Raw genomic sequence first — 14,753 nt, 5'->3', positions numbered from 1 at the left:
AGGGGCATTTTTAGTTCTTTTTTTTTGCCTAGGGTTTTTGGGTTTTTTGTTGCCACTGGAATAGTTCACACAGCTGCTGCACTCTTGCTCTCATGATACCTGTCAAGTACCCTACACCTGATTTAATTTCTAACCCTTTGTATCGAGGATTTCTACACAGACCAAACCTGATTGACATCAACTGGAATCAAACATATTTGGAGCCAAACCCTATGGTGTTGGGTGTATTTAGGAGACATCATCATGTATTTTTGATGCATGCTGGACACTACCAGTACTAGATAAATGCTCTGTAAATGGAGCAGGCATTCCTCGTTACTTGTCACAAAAGCAGTGTAAGAATGGGCAGAGTGGCTCTTTCTAGTAAATTCCTCTGCAGGTGGGATGGTGGCCCAGCGGGTTCCTGTCACACTGCAGCGTTTGCTCGGGCAGAGCCAGGAGCTGGGTCCCAGGGAGGTTCCAGCACTGCCCTGTGGGACGCTTGCCAAGGAAACCCAGCAGGGACAGCCCCAGGACGGCGCCCGCTGGCCCCCTCCTGGCCACCGCGCAAGGACAGAGGCATCGCCCACCACGTCAAAGAACCACTGCATTATATGGAAGGTTTACTCTTTTTTGCCTACAATCGGCATTTCAATTTTTTATTCTTACATCTTTGACCCTCAGGATCTCCCTACAGTCTTTCCCAGGATTTTGAGCAACGCTTAATTCTTTTTAAACATGAAAATGTATGGGATGACAATATAAATCTGTTGCTGCTATTCAGAGGGCAGTTTTAGATGCACTGCAGAAACACCTTTAAATTAGAGCACACAGATCTACAGCTTTCAGTATCTGATTCCAGATGTAAATGCTTCCAAAAAGAAACATCACCTTTTGCCTCAGTTAAAAGTTTGCATCCCCTAAGGCTGTACCAGCTAGGGCTGTATTACACCAGGTGTGATTGCTATGCCACATACACGATTTTGCGCTTCCCTGCAAACCTTAAGATGGATTAGTGTCTACAGATTCACCTGCCTGCTCAGCAATCCCTCCCCATTTGTCTAATTCACATTATGTCTGGCTTAAATTCATTATCCCTCACTCAGAGAATGAGGCTTAGGAAAAACAGTCTAAAATAAACACCAGTCTTGCCTTAGAGCAACTTCTGTTGTTCACTACAGCTGTGTGAACAGCTCATTTTTCATGTGTACACATACAATCTTGCAAGGTCCTGCCAAAGTTTTGGAGTTTAGATTACTCTTATCAAGGCTGGGAAGTGTACAAAACTGGAACAAAAAGTCAGATATTGCCCCCAAAAATCTTTAAAACCACGCAAGCCAGAGCTACACAAGTAGTTTTCTCTGTGGAAGTGTCTACTTGTGCAGATTATCTCTGAACTTGGAGTTTATTAACAAAGTAATTTTTAAAGGAACATTTTGTATTCATATTTTCTTAAAACATCAACAGCCAGCTAACTTTCTGAATGCAATTTACATTACAAAAAAACCCTTGCAACCATAAGAACACATTCTAGTAAAAGTGAACCTGAAACTCCTATTAGAAAACACAGAAAAGTCATTAGAAAGGAATTAAAGTTCATATTTTTCCATTTTGCTTCATACATTCAAAACAAAGTCACCTTTAAAGAACTTTTGCTTTGCTCTATTATTTGCACCAAAGCCCAGCTTTGGACAGGAGGTGGTGCTATAGTCTGTGTAAATTTTCTTATTAGGCAACACCAACAGCTAAAGCTTACTAAAAGCAAAAGGAAAAGGTAAAAAAAAGAGAAACATTCTAAATCCTGTAGAAGTGCTGGCATGCAGACTTTACCTACAGATGCTTTCATATCAGTAGGTATTCTGTAACAGTGCTAGAAAGTTTTGTAAGAAGGCACTAAAATATTTGTGTCTGTCAAGGCAAGGATTTCAAATACCTAGCAAAGCAAGATTATCAAAGCATGGAAACAAAACCTGTCATGCACAGCTCTGGGAAAGCTGTAACAGTTTTTATGTGGCCAAGGCTCTGCTGAGCAGCTCTGGGCCATGAGGAAACTGATGGAACAGTGGAAGATTTTTGCAGCTCCAGTGAGAGCATTCTGCCTGCCTCTCCCTGGAGAATGCCAAGGTTAGCTGCAGGGTCAGATTTACTGGGCCAAGATGAAATGCCCAAGCAGGAACCCAAACCCCATGCCTAGGTTAATGCTCTTTTCCCCTCTCTCCTTTTGCTGTCTTTTTCCTCATGCCCATCTAGAAGTAGCAAACATGGCATCTTCTGAAGATTTTTTTCTTGCTGTCCATGTTGCCCTGTCTCTATGCCCATTTTCCACCTGTAACTTTACTGGGAGAGCTGTTCTGGATTGCAGTCTGCTTGACAGTGACTACAATCAGCAGCCAAGCTGAGAGAAAACAATTGTGGAAGACTGGTGCCCTTCTGGCTGCACTTCCTCTCCCATTCTCATCTTTTCTTTGGAAAGGAAGCTAACAAATTACTCCCAGAATGGATCCAAGGGGGATTTTCTAAGAGAGTAGATCTTTCTTTCACATATTCCTTTCTGAAACTATAAATTATCCATAGCCTGCTAATGCCAAGAACTAGGTGTCAGAGCAAGGCCAAGAGCAGATTGTGGGAGAAATTCTTATCTCAGTTACACAAGTCTAGATCTGGAGGAACTCCAGTTATTAAACAATCTATAAAATTAAGATAACAATAAGTATTATTTCAAAAAGGTTTGTGATGGCTAACTAGCAGTAATTAATGCTGGTATAGAAATCAGCCAATGGTTGCCTGGAAATGAAAGGCACTATAGAAATTCTAAGTACTCATTATTTCTGCCATTTGCAATTATACTTTTCAATGTAATCTATTTGTTGTAGTCAGGGTGCCCATCAATACTCCCTGCAGATCTCAATCTATTGTTCCTGAATAATTCACTGGTCTCAATAACATTAGATCACATTTAATTGGGGAAAAAAAAAAAGTTTACCTCTTTCTAGATGCAATTACAGATGAAGGTACCACTAACATGAAAGTCAAAATTCCCAAACACAAGGGAGTGGGAGTGAAGGCAGAAGAACTTGAACATATTTCACTTGACATGGATGGACTTGAAGATCATTCTATGGCTGCAAAATGGGATTAAAAAAAATAAATTAAAAGCCTTTTATTGAATAGGATCTGTTGAAGCTTTAAGGTTATTAATAAATAATAGTAGGAGTTAGACTTCAGTGTAAAATGATGCTACAATTACTTACCTTTCTAAAGACCTATTGATGCTTGTGATCCTACAGCTATATCTTCCTTAAATACTTCTCTGTCCTTTATCAAGTGACGTTCCTATACACAGCTTTAAGTAATTACATGCAATCAAATTAATTGTAAATCAGAAGTGGATAAAAAGGTTTATATGTCAAGTAAATTCCGATTTTTTCAAAGACATCCAACTTAAAAAATACATATATTGAATTTCATCCAGTCTAGTGGGAATTACATGAATGCATGATAAATTATTTGCTGTTACTTAGATAGGTGCCAAATGAGCACTGTGACATCCCTGTTTTTAAGGTAAGACACTTTGGAACATTGTTTTGTGACAGATTTTTTAAGTAGTCTTTTAAGCTCAAGGTTTGACACCTAAAAATGTGCATGTTACAAAACACGCACCAGAAATATTGAATATTTGTAGTACAATATCTAAGTCCACAAAACAGGAAACTCTTAGCTGTTCAGGGATTTAGGCTTAGAAGGAGGCTGCACTCAGAGATAAAGGAGGGAATAGTTGTGTTTCCTGTCCTGTATTTATTCTGATTTCCAGCTGTGGCAAGAACTCAGCACAGAAAGACTGAAACAGGGAACTTCACGGTGGAGCAGAAAATCAAAATGAAAGCTTCCTGCTCATCAGCTTTGCCATTACCTCCTGCCACAGGAACTTGGGCAGGGTAGGATCTGCCCCTCCCGGACATGCTGTCCCATCCAGGGCTCACTGGAACAGGAGCTGAATCAGCAGATGGTTCTTGGCTGTGGCTTCCCAGGTGTCCAAGCTCCCACAGCTCCAGGCAGGCAGCACGGCTTGTGTGGGAGCCAGAGCATCTGGCCTGGATCACTTGACTGGGCAGCAGGGCTCTGAAAGCCATCAGGTGTTCACAGCAACTTCAGCACTCCTCACACAGCCACAAAAGTGAGCTCAAGCAAGAATACTGCAAGAGAAAGCAGGCAGTTGTCTTGCCACTGAACTCAAAGTTTTTTGTTGCCTCAGACATGCTTATAGATATTATCCTGACAGGTGCAAAACTGCAGAGAAAAAAAACTCTACTTCAGTGTTTGCACTAATTCAATGGAAAAATAAGAGTAACAAAAGCACTGACTATGCAATATTTATTTAATAATTAACTATCTTGCAGGCATAAAACTAAAATATATGAAGCTTTTTCTTTTTTGGGTAAAAATTATCTAAATACTTTCTTCCAGAGGACTCAAAAATTAATAGAAAAAGCTTAACCATGCTGCATATACAGCAGAACATTTTAAATGAAATGAAAAGAATTCTAAGATTTTACAAACCAGAATCTTAGAACAGAGGATTCATTAGGAGGATTCAGAGGATTCATTTCATTAGGATCCTACTGCTTTTAATTCCTTTGCACGTCTCTGGCTTTTAGATTAAACAACACTATGCACTACACAAGCAGTTGTGAAGAGAACATGTAATACAAACAGCTGTTAAATTTAAGGTATAGGTTCTTGTTATATACTGGCTGTGAAAGAAGCATTAGGAAACAAAAGGTGATGGCAAATACTTTGTTTCTGAACTATACATAAGTAATTTGGCGGGTTAAGATCTGGTCGGTTGTATCCATTACATACTCAGAGGTTAAACACCATTACGTTCACAAATACAAATAGGAAGGGCTGTAATTGCAATTGTCTAAGGAGATATGCGTTCCTTTGTGCTTACTTATTTTGTTAAAGATATAAAAGAAACGCATGCTATTTCTGGCCCACACGAACATTCAGAATTAAGCTACTAATATATAAGAATTTTTCTGAGTGTAAATGTAGCTTTTGGAGCTCTCTCACACCAGTAGTGTCGCACAGGTGCCTTTTTAGGGCTGCCAGAGGATTTGTGCAGCCCAATGCTCAGCATCATTCCTGCCCGATTCCAGCCCTCCCTCGGGAAGATGGCAATGTCTGTTCTCGGGGAGCCTGGGACGGCGCGGGATCGTTCCCGAGCGGGTCCCTTTGTTTTTCTTGGCCAGCGATGCCTCTCCTCGAGCTGCGGCTGCCGGGCTCTGCCGTGTGCGAGCCGGGGGCGGGCCGGGGAGGGGCTGCGGCGCTCGGACACCGGGACGGCGGCGGGCACTCGGCCGGAGCAGCGGCACCATGGCCGGTAAGTGCGGGCGTGCAGCGAGGGAGGCAGGCAGGGGGTGCCCGGCTCCTCCCGCAGCCCCGGGCGCCAGGAGCTGGGGAGGGCTCGCTAAAGCATCGGCCCAAAGCTGCCCTGCACCGCCCGGCCGCGCTCCGCAGGGCTGGGACAGCCGGGCTGCCAGCACCGGACAGGGGAGAGCTCGGCCTGGAGACGGGCACAGCACATGGGCTGTCTTGCCTCCACTACCCCCCCAGTTATTTAATTTATACTGACTGTGTTTTATATGGGGATTAAAACTCGTGGTGGAGGACGAGCTGCTGGTAAACTTGCCAAAAAGCTTACTGCAAAGTTTAAGTAAAGCTTATTAAAAGCATGTAATCACACAGTAAGCAAAAAGGGATGCAATCCCAGAGGAGAGAGAGGATGCCTGTCAGCACCTGCTCTATGCTAGGATAAACCTGGTGCCTATCAGCAGGAGACAGTCCCCTGGCTCAGGTAGGGGGAGATAAGTGGTCCAACAGGTCTCTTCCATCTCTCTGCCATGATCCTGTACCACAGCAGGATACAATACATCAGTTTCTCATAATGCCAGGTAAAACATGTATATTTTAAATATACAGATTTTCTCCCTGCATACAATGGATGCAACTTATCTCAGTGGTTGATTTGTGACTTGTGCTACATCGTGCCCTAAGCCCCTGGTTCTGTTGCTGATCCAATCAGATAAGATGGTCTAAAAGTGAGACAAATTCTCCTTACTCTCATTAAAGTACAGGTAACTTCTGGAATGAGTAAAACTTTGCCTTATATTTACAGCTGTGTAAAGTTTAAAAAAACCCAGAATTTGAGTCTATGCCTATGGGTGTGTCATGAATACTTAACATCATTCTGCAGTGAACAAATTCAGTACATACAAACTCATTCTCTTACTCCAAAAATCAATGCACACCTCATCATACTGTCTTTAATGGCAAATGGTGACAAACTTGCTATAAGGGAACACAGGACTGCTGCTGAGAACAGAGACTTATGAACAGGACAAGTTAAAAAAGACCTGTACAACTTACTTGAAATGTTAACCTTTCAGATCAGACAGCAAAACTACCAGGCATATAAAGATTTTTTGTTTATAGTGCACCTACATGAAGGAAACCATTAATTTCTATTATGTTCATGGGCATTAAACTGAAGCATTTTTTCTGCATCTGGCCTTCTGAGATGCAATAAAATACGAGCCTGACTGAAGATCCATTTGAGCATGCCCTGCAAAACTAAAAGGAACAAACACACAAAATTCCCATGCTCATATGCATTTCCTCATACTGTGCATTCTTATCAAGGAAAACCAATTTACCCACATGGCACAGTCAGACTTGTCTCTGTATTAATATTAACCCACACCAATTAGGTGCTTGTTTCCTGTTGCTCAGAATAAGGACTGCACTAACAGTCTGGCTGAATGCTGGAAGCCACTCAGTTCACCCACCAGCTGCAAGGCCAGCAAAGTGCTGTTGCTGTGGTACAGCCATGAGCAGGGTGGCTGCTCGTGGTGCTGCTGGGAGACAGGAGTCACTGTGACTCAGGGAAGCAGCCAGCCAAGTCCTGCAGAGGCCTAAGGCAACACACCTGGAGGGGAGCTGCAAAACCAACTTGGCCCCAGTGACTCCACCAAATGCAGGAAAATGAGTCAGGATCAGATTAAGGCCTTTGTGGTGCTATGGGCAGGTTAATTTTATAGCACAAGGTAATTACTTAAGTGTTCTGTAGCTGAAGGACATTTCATGTCACTTACTGCAACACAGCAACACTGAAAAAGATCAGCAATATATGTACTTGCAACTCACCTCCCATACTCTTTATAGCTCTAATGAATAAACTAAATTAAATGAAAATAGTTTGGAATTATTCAAAACTATTATTATTTGATAGTCAAAACTATCAGTAGTGTTGACTGATGATTTTGTGCTTGTATTGTCTTTATTTTACTTGTACCATTGTAAAGAGATGGCAAACTGCAAGGTACCTACCAAGCACAGACAGATAAAAAGAAAAAGGAATAAGGCATAATTAAGTTAACTCTACCTAAAAACAGAGAAGAAGAAAAAAATTCAGTACCAGTTGTGAGAAAATGCTAGGTCACTTCACTACTTCAGTTTCAGGGGAGACCTTGAGAACTGTCAGCACCCAGTACTGAGCTGCTCCTGAGCTGTCTCCCATGGCTGCAGACTGGAAGATAATTGTAGAGTTTAGGTACAGAGCAAAATAATCTTTGCAGCCTATCACTCCAGCCATCTCAGCAAACATGAAAGCAATGAACTGAGCCCTTCATCAACTGTCTACCTTTGGTCTAACGAGAAATTCTCACAACAGAATTTCTCATTTCCATATTAAATATATTTATTAAGATTTATTTGGGTTTGTTCACAGTAATTATAACAAGATTTTGTTGTATGTTAAGCACTCATGATTCAGGAAACTGTGTTTAATGGATACTTAACTTCGACTTCACAAATCAGGAAACACATGCATCCTTAGAAAGAAAACAACCCATAGCTTTACTTTGTTCCTTGAGCCAGGGTCCATTGCAGTAACTGCCAGTGCTTCTGAACACTGTAATCTGTCACTGCCATTGTCATGTCCCTTCAGGTGCTGCACCATGCTATAACCAAACAAAAATGTGCATGTGAGCTGAATGCTTCATTTAATAATCATTTTGGAATGGTTTTTGTTAGCTTTAATATTCCTGTCTACACCCAAAATATACTTAACTTTGATCTTCCTATGATGTTTTGTGTGCTTTTATGTTTGAACAGAACAAGCAGTTGCTGTGGCTGGAGGTATAATAGGAGGGATCCTTTTATTTATCCTCCTTGGAATAACTGCATATCTGCTCTGGAAAAAATGTTGCCGCCTCTTTTCTTATGAAAAGCTCATCAATCCTGTCAAAACAACAAATGCAAATGCCATTTTCCAGGATCAGGCAAACACTGAAATTCATCTAAAAAGTACAAGGTACCTATTTTCATTCTGTTTTTAAAGCATATGCTATGTAATTTATTTCAGCTTGTCAAATGTCAAATGAGCAGGTGATCCAAATATGTGCATGTACAGAAATAAAGGAGATTCCTAAATTATATGAAAACATCAGTCATGTTCTGTTTTGTTCCCTTAGGAAAAGGATAATCTAACTATGAAAGTGATGGTTATTCCTGATTTACTTAAAAGAGAGAATATATTCAAGTGTAGTTGGTGAATGGATAGCTTTACCTGTTAGACAAACCCAGCCTATGTTCCAGAGTAATTTCTAGTCTAATAACAAAAACAACAGGACTTCAGTTCAGGAAGGAGACTCTTTATGAGAATTAATCATTGCAGGGGTTTTGGGCTCTAAAACAAGCAGCTGCAGTTAATTCTTCCTTTCCTTAAAAAGATAAACTCTAAAGGGAAGGAAAGGGGCAAAGAGAAGAATCTAACAGGAGAATTAAGACCTAATATGCCTCATTGTCTTTTCATGCATTAAGCAATTTATTTTATTTGCTTTTGGATTTTATTTTTACCTTTGCATGTCTGTAGAATTTTTACATTGTGACGTAAGAGCAGTAAACTTACTCCTCTCATCAAGTTTGATTTCCAGCTTTAAACCAGAAGAGTCAATAGGTGCTGTTGTCTTGAGCAGGTCCAGAAGTGTTCCATTTATCATTCCACCAACACTGCATGGGCGAGACTGGATTCACCTGACAAATGAAGAACAGGTTCAGGAAGACAGGGACCCCTTCATGACCCCTCAGTCTGGGCCACGGTCATCATTTCATTCTCTGGGTATGGCATTGCAAAAATGGGACTATTTTTAAGGGTAGGGTGGCTTTATCATTATGAAGCATATATCTTGGGGGCACAGCAGAGACTGCATTACCCAGCACAAGCCCTAAATGCTCCATGCAGTTATATATTTTATATATGAGAATTGGGCAAGAATGTAGTAATTTTGGTCCCTTAGACATTTGGCAGACAAAGCAATTTCTCCTCGTATTTTGTACAGGCCAAGAAGTGTCTGTTGTCCCCAGGAACAGCAGTCACCAGCTGCACTCTGCAACAACAGCTAGAATTAACCAGGTACAATCAAAGGAATAAGAGAAAGAAAAGTGCTGCAGCCTACAATTACTGCCCCAAATTTGAGGGAAAAGGAAATAAAATATGAAATTCTTACCAAAAATTGATTGTTAATAAAGAGGGTAATCTGATTTACCCCAATACAGCAGTGGTTATAAAAGTGCCTGCAATGGTTCTTGAGGCTAATCTGAGAGTGCTTGCTTTGCCTTTTCTTGTAGCTGGAGCTTATGTTGTAGGAACCATTAACCCAGACCTGTACAAGTTTCCCGAAGACAAAAGTGAAACAGACTTTCCTGACGGCAGCATTGGCCGCCTCTGGTTCTCCATAGAATACGAACAAGAGTCAGAAAGGCTCCTGGTCTCCTTGATCAAAGTCAGAAAGCTGCAGCCTCCTGCTGATTCCTGCAGTCCATTTGTGAAAATCTACCTGCTGCCTGATGAAAGAAGCTACCTGCAGTCCAAAACAAAATGTAAAACTCTTAACCCCCAGTTTGATGAAAACTTTGTTTTCCAGGTACTTTTTCTTTTGATGAGGCAGATTTTTGTTTGCAAATATTAACTTGTCAAACTACAATACACGTTTGTACGTCCACAATGCTTCTACCAAGACAGAAGTTGTTTCCACCAGAGACAGCTTTTTTTTACTGGGGCTTCTGGAGATCCTGGGCTACAGAAGCGTGTGGATCCAGAACTGCTCTTACTTCTGGTCTGTACCAAAGTTGAGGATTCCAGAACTTGCCCTGGGAATAATGAAAACCCCAGTTTGAACTAGAGCTGAGCAGTTCAGCCCAGCAGTTCTAGAAGTCCAGAAGGAGCCAATACTGACATCATGCTTTCACAGCTTTTGGTTTTTTTGCTGTGGAAGTAGGCTAGACAGCAGAACCTGAGAGGAATCTCTGGGCTGCTGTCTGTACAGTACTGCACAGCTTGGCTTCCCATGCTAACAGGCTTTCAGCACACACCACAAGGCAAAAGCTCTAAAACCAAAAAATGTTTGTGTTTCAGACAACTGACAAAATGTTTACAGATTCTAAACATCTTAGTCTGAAAGTGAATGCATCACACAGCACTAGATCCATATGAGCTAAAAAAACCACCAACTAACTTCAGAACTTTCGAATGAACTCTTATTTTAGCTTGGATCTTGACTTCCACATAGCTCAAGTTTTAGGCAAATTTTAAAAGTACTTCAAATAATTAAAGGAAATCCCCACCTAAACTTACCACCATTTGAAAAATACTTCCTTTGAAGTCATGCTAGAGTAGGAAAGTGTCAGATGTTTTATAATTATTAATATTCTTCATTTTCCTGTACAGGTTTCCAGTAAAATGTTGCTCCAAAGGACACTAAAGTTTTTGGTCTATCATGTTGATAAACAGAAGAAGCATCATCTCCTAGGCCAAGTTATCTTCCCACTAAAAAATGAAGCATTAACTGAGGACAACAAACTAGTCATATGGAGAGACTTGGAGAAAGAAAACTTGGAGGTATGTGATACCAGGCTCTCGGCACTGTGCAACTTCTGTCATCCTACAAGTATTGGAAGGATATATCTGAAGTAGAACTACATTTTACCAAGTACCTCAAATGCAAAACTTCATAAACATTTGGAAGAGAAATTCCCATCCTACCAACCTGCAGATCCATAGCTGTTGTAAAAGGAGTACCCAGATGCTTAGAAAAAGTCATATGAATTAGGAGGTTGTTACATAAGAACTTTTGTTATTTGCTCCTCTTTTCAATTAGTAAGAGCAGAAAAGAGCAGAAAGGGAAAGGAAATAGCTAGCCCCTGGAAAAGAGTCATTCTGAGGGTTAGAAGGCTGATTAATTGGTTCCATCAAATGTTACAACAGAATAAATAAAGCCACTACAATTCACTCACACGCCCTTGTGTGACAGAAACCATTAGCATGAAAAAGGATTTTTCTTCCCATTTGACCACACGATGAGGGAGTTTTTCAGACAAGTTTGACAGGTGTTGTTCTGCTTCCAAAGCCTCCTTCAGAGCATGGTGATATCCAGTTCTCCCTGAGCTACAATGACTACCTGGGCCGTCTCACTGTGGTGGTTCTGAGGGCGAGGGGATTAAAGCTCCAGGAGGAGAGCCCTGCTGTTGGTAAGTGGGATTTCCTCCCTGCTGTCAGCTCCACAATTCCTGTTTTCATTTGCTCCTTCCTCATCTGTACACCCAGGCTTGTGCTGTGGGAATCTGACAGGAACAAATAAATATCCTGGTGATTTGAGAGGAAACAAATCATATTCTTCCCTCAGGCAATTAGATTTTGATAGATTAGTTTTGCTATCTTTGGGGTTTGTTTCATAATAAAAGGTTTGTCCTGTGGCAATTGGTGGTAACTTTTTTCTCCTGTTTTTGTACAGTGAGCAACATCCTTTTGCTGCTCTCCAGTCCAGAGAAGGCAGAAATTCAGGGGATATTGACATTAACAGTTGCCTCAAGTCAAATTCCCAGGGGTAACAGCTGCAGGATAACTGCTTATGCTGAACACCTGTCCTGGGAGGAATTGAGCTGAGAGAAAAAAATCTCAGTTTAGGACAGCCTGGCTATTGTTCAAAGGACCATGGCATGGACTCACAATTTTCTCCCTTAGTGCAGAAGGCTTTTTCTGGTACATCATACTCATGTATCCCTGGTCTCAGAGATTACCTCAAAATGCTGTTTAAAATCTAACACTCAAAAACAAGAACAGATGAAGAACCAAACTTGTATTTCAGTCTGTAGTGATTTCTTGCAGGGCTTTGAAGCTAAACAATATAAATGCAAAATACACCTATAATTTAAAAGGAAAAGAAGTTTAGTTCTCTATATACACACATCACTATGAAGTTTTTTTGACTGTACAAATTAAGCCTTCAAAAGTCTCCATCAGATGAAGGGAAGGCACAGAAACATAAGATCAAGGATGCAGGGTAAGAATATGGCTGCTAATTGTACCAGCATTTAAATTGGAAAGTGCACTTCAAAACTGCACTGTTAGAACTTTGTATGCTCCCTGCTTTATGTCATGCTGTCATATGTGTTCCATCTATCTTTCACAATCTGATGTTACACTTGATATTGACTCCCAAAAAGAAGAAATTCCTTAAGCTGTCTCCCAACTGCTTCTTAAAGATGTATTTTAGTCTTCAATTTCTTTTTCTCCAAGGTGTCTATGTCAAAGTCTCACTAATGAACCATAATAAATTCATCAAAAGTAAAAAGACAGCAGCTCTTCTGGGAACTCCCAACCCTGTGTACAACGAAACCTTCAGTTTCAAGGCAGATCAGACAGAGCTGGATACAGCAAGCCTGAGTCTATCTGTGCTCCAGAGTAACAAAGGAGAAAGTAAGTTATATAAGTTATTACAGTCATGTAAGTTACTAAAGTCAAGGTGTCATATCTCTGCTATATTTGAGACATGTTTAAACCTGAGAGGAAATAATTCCTTTTCAGCAATAATCATAAAACATGTAAGAGTTTTGGGGTATTTCAAAGGCTGTCTCTTTAAAAGCAGAACAACTTATTTGTAGTTCAGCATATGTCTCTCTTCAGAGGCTACATTCCATGGAAGACATGAATAAAATCACTGTAGCCTAGTCAATGCCAGTACAAAGTGCTGTGCCTTTGTTTCATTCCAGTATCCCACTAAAACAAGCTATGTGAACACTTGTGTGTGTCACACACAGCCTCCAAAACTGTGTGGCCATTCACTCCTTCTAAGCAAATTTGAAAGATGAATAGAAATTTTAATTCTCGTAGCAGTGAGAAAGAAGGAAGAGAGATTAGCAAACATCCCCATTCCCTGGCAGAAAACCTAATGCTTGAGGCCACCTCTTACTGTTAGAGAATCCATTAAGGAGTTCTGCTTACAGAAGCAAATCAGAATTCAGTATTTCCACTGCTCACAAGAAAAACATCTTCCCTGCAGTGCAAATATGATCTCAATAATTTTCCCCATTCATAGCTGGAAAATCCAGGCATGAATAAACAATCTGGTCCTTGGCAGTGGCAACACACATATTACAGCTCCCAGCTGTCTCAGTAATTGCATTGATTTCTTGCAAATCATGTGAATCCTACTGAGGTTGAAGATGCCCAAAATTAGGGCATGCTTCCCCAGTAAAGCTGAGGTAAAGGGGCAGGGCAGATGCACATCAGATATTTGTGCCTTGAAGATGTTTTAGCTTAACTTCAGGCAAAAGGACAGGCCTGCATTGACTAAACACCCACTTACTGCTGTACCTTTTAATGCTGAACTTCAGCAGGTAGAAACTACAGAACCTGAAGTCCAGGGTTAATTCTTTGAGAAATGTTTTGGTTTAAAAATACCTTTCAGAAAAGGCACTATTTGGAGAAAAACACATTGTAATCTTATTGCAGGAGTTCCATGCTGTTGTCTCCTTACCACAAAAGCTCCATATCTTCTTGATGTTTCTCACGGGCAGCTACTCAGAGCCCTGAGTCTTTGTTCTTCACAAAGCAGCCAACTGACTCCAGTTCCCTTCTCAACCACCACCCCACTTTTCTATAGCATCTGCTTCTCACTGGTCACAGCTGTGGCCTGTTAAAGTCAGGCCTGTTCCTGACCTTTGCTAATTGGCCCAGCTGCAATTCCTTAGGGGTAAGATTACTTTCTACACCATCTTTATTTTCTTATATTCTATCCCCCCACAAATACATGTTGATATTCTAATGTAGGCAAGGATTTCAGAGAAGCATCACAGGTGTTCATCACTAACTGCTTTTTTTTTCCCCAGAAACACTTCTGCTGGGACGAGTGGTAGTTGGGCCTTTCATGTACACACGTGGCAGAGAACTGGAACACTGGAATGAGATGATCAGCAAGCCCAAGGAGCTGGTGAAACGATGGCATGCTCTCTGCCACAGCACATGAACAGCACTGAGGAAAAAACAGCCTTAATATGGAAAAGCTCTTACTGTCTTTCTCATCTAAAGGGTACAAAAATCTTTGCTAAGATTTTTTACCAAACAAAGAATAAAATAAATTATTTCCTTGACCAAGCACAAATAAACAATTTGGTTCCTGGTAGGCTGGGAGTCCTTCTTTCCTCTCTTCAAAATATATGTTCAATTTAATTAACATGCAGCTGAACAATCAAAACAGCCAAACATGATCTCTCAGTATTAATTATTTTGACTGGAAAATTCCACTTCTTGGTTATGAGTTGTGGGCACAAATGATCACACATGTAGTCAGAGCCCAAGAATTGCCAGTGATGACTCCAGGCCTATCTGCCCACTGCTCCACATCACCAAAGGGGAGAGAAGCCCAGTGAGCATG

General features: G+C 40.9%; 1 protein-coding gene across 1 annotated transcript; it reads left to right on the top strand.

Moving 5' to 3' along the window:
• Nucleotides 1-384: 384 nt before the first annotated feature.
• Nucleotides 385-14,492, top strand: SYT15 (synaptotagmin 15). The gene is made up of 9 exons (XM_058029324.1): nt 385-572; nt 5,139-5,362; nt 8,155-8,353; nt 9,018-9,160; nt 9,670-9,965; nt 10,769-10,939; nt 11,448-11,568; nt 12,617-12,796; nt 14,209-14,492. The coding sequence occupies exons 1-9, from the start codon at nt 385-387 to the stop codon at nt 14,343-14,345; spliced, it is 1,659 nt and encodes a 552-aa protein (XP_057885307.1). The 3' UTR covers nt 14,346-14,492.
• Nucleotides 14,493-14,753: the final 261 nt, after the last annotated feature.

Source organism: Melospiza georgiana, chromosome 8, assembly GCF_028018845.1.
Source record: "Melospiza georgiana isolate bMelGeo1 chromosome 8, bMelGeo1.pri, whole genome shotgun sequence".
NCBI classification, from domain to species: Eukaryota; Metazoa; Chordata; class Aves; order Passeriformes; family Passerellidae; genus Melospiza; species Melospiza georgiana.
The sequence above is the reverse complement of the archived record's forward strand: the minus strand, read 5'-3'. Positions and strand labels throughout refer to the sequence as shown.

What these genes read in the sequence shown, in the direction of transcription:
- SYT15 (XM_058029324.1), top strand. Translation starts at nt 385, where the DNA reads ATGGTGGCCCAGCGGGTTCCTGTCACACTGCAGCGTTTGCTCGGGCAG. An exon ending in ACAGAGGCATCGCCCACCAC is followed by an intron (nt 573 to 5,138) that starts GTCAAAGAACCA and finishes GCCCGATTCCAG; the next exon opens with CCCTCCCTCGGGAAGATGGC. An exon ending in TGGAGAAAGAAAACTTGGAG is followed by an intron (nt 10,940 to 11,447) that starts GTATGTGATACC and finishes CTGCTTCCAAAG; the next exon opens with CCTCCTTCAGAGCATGGTGA.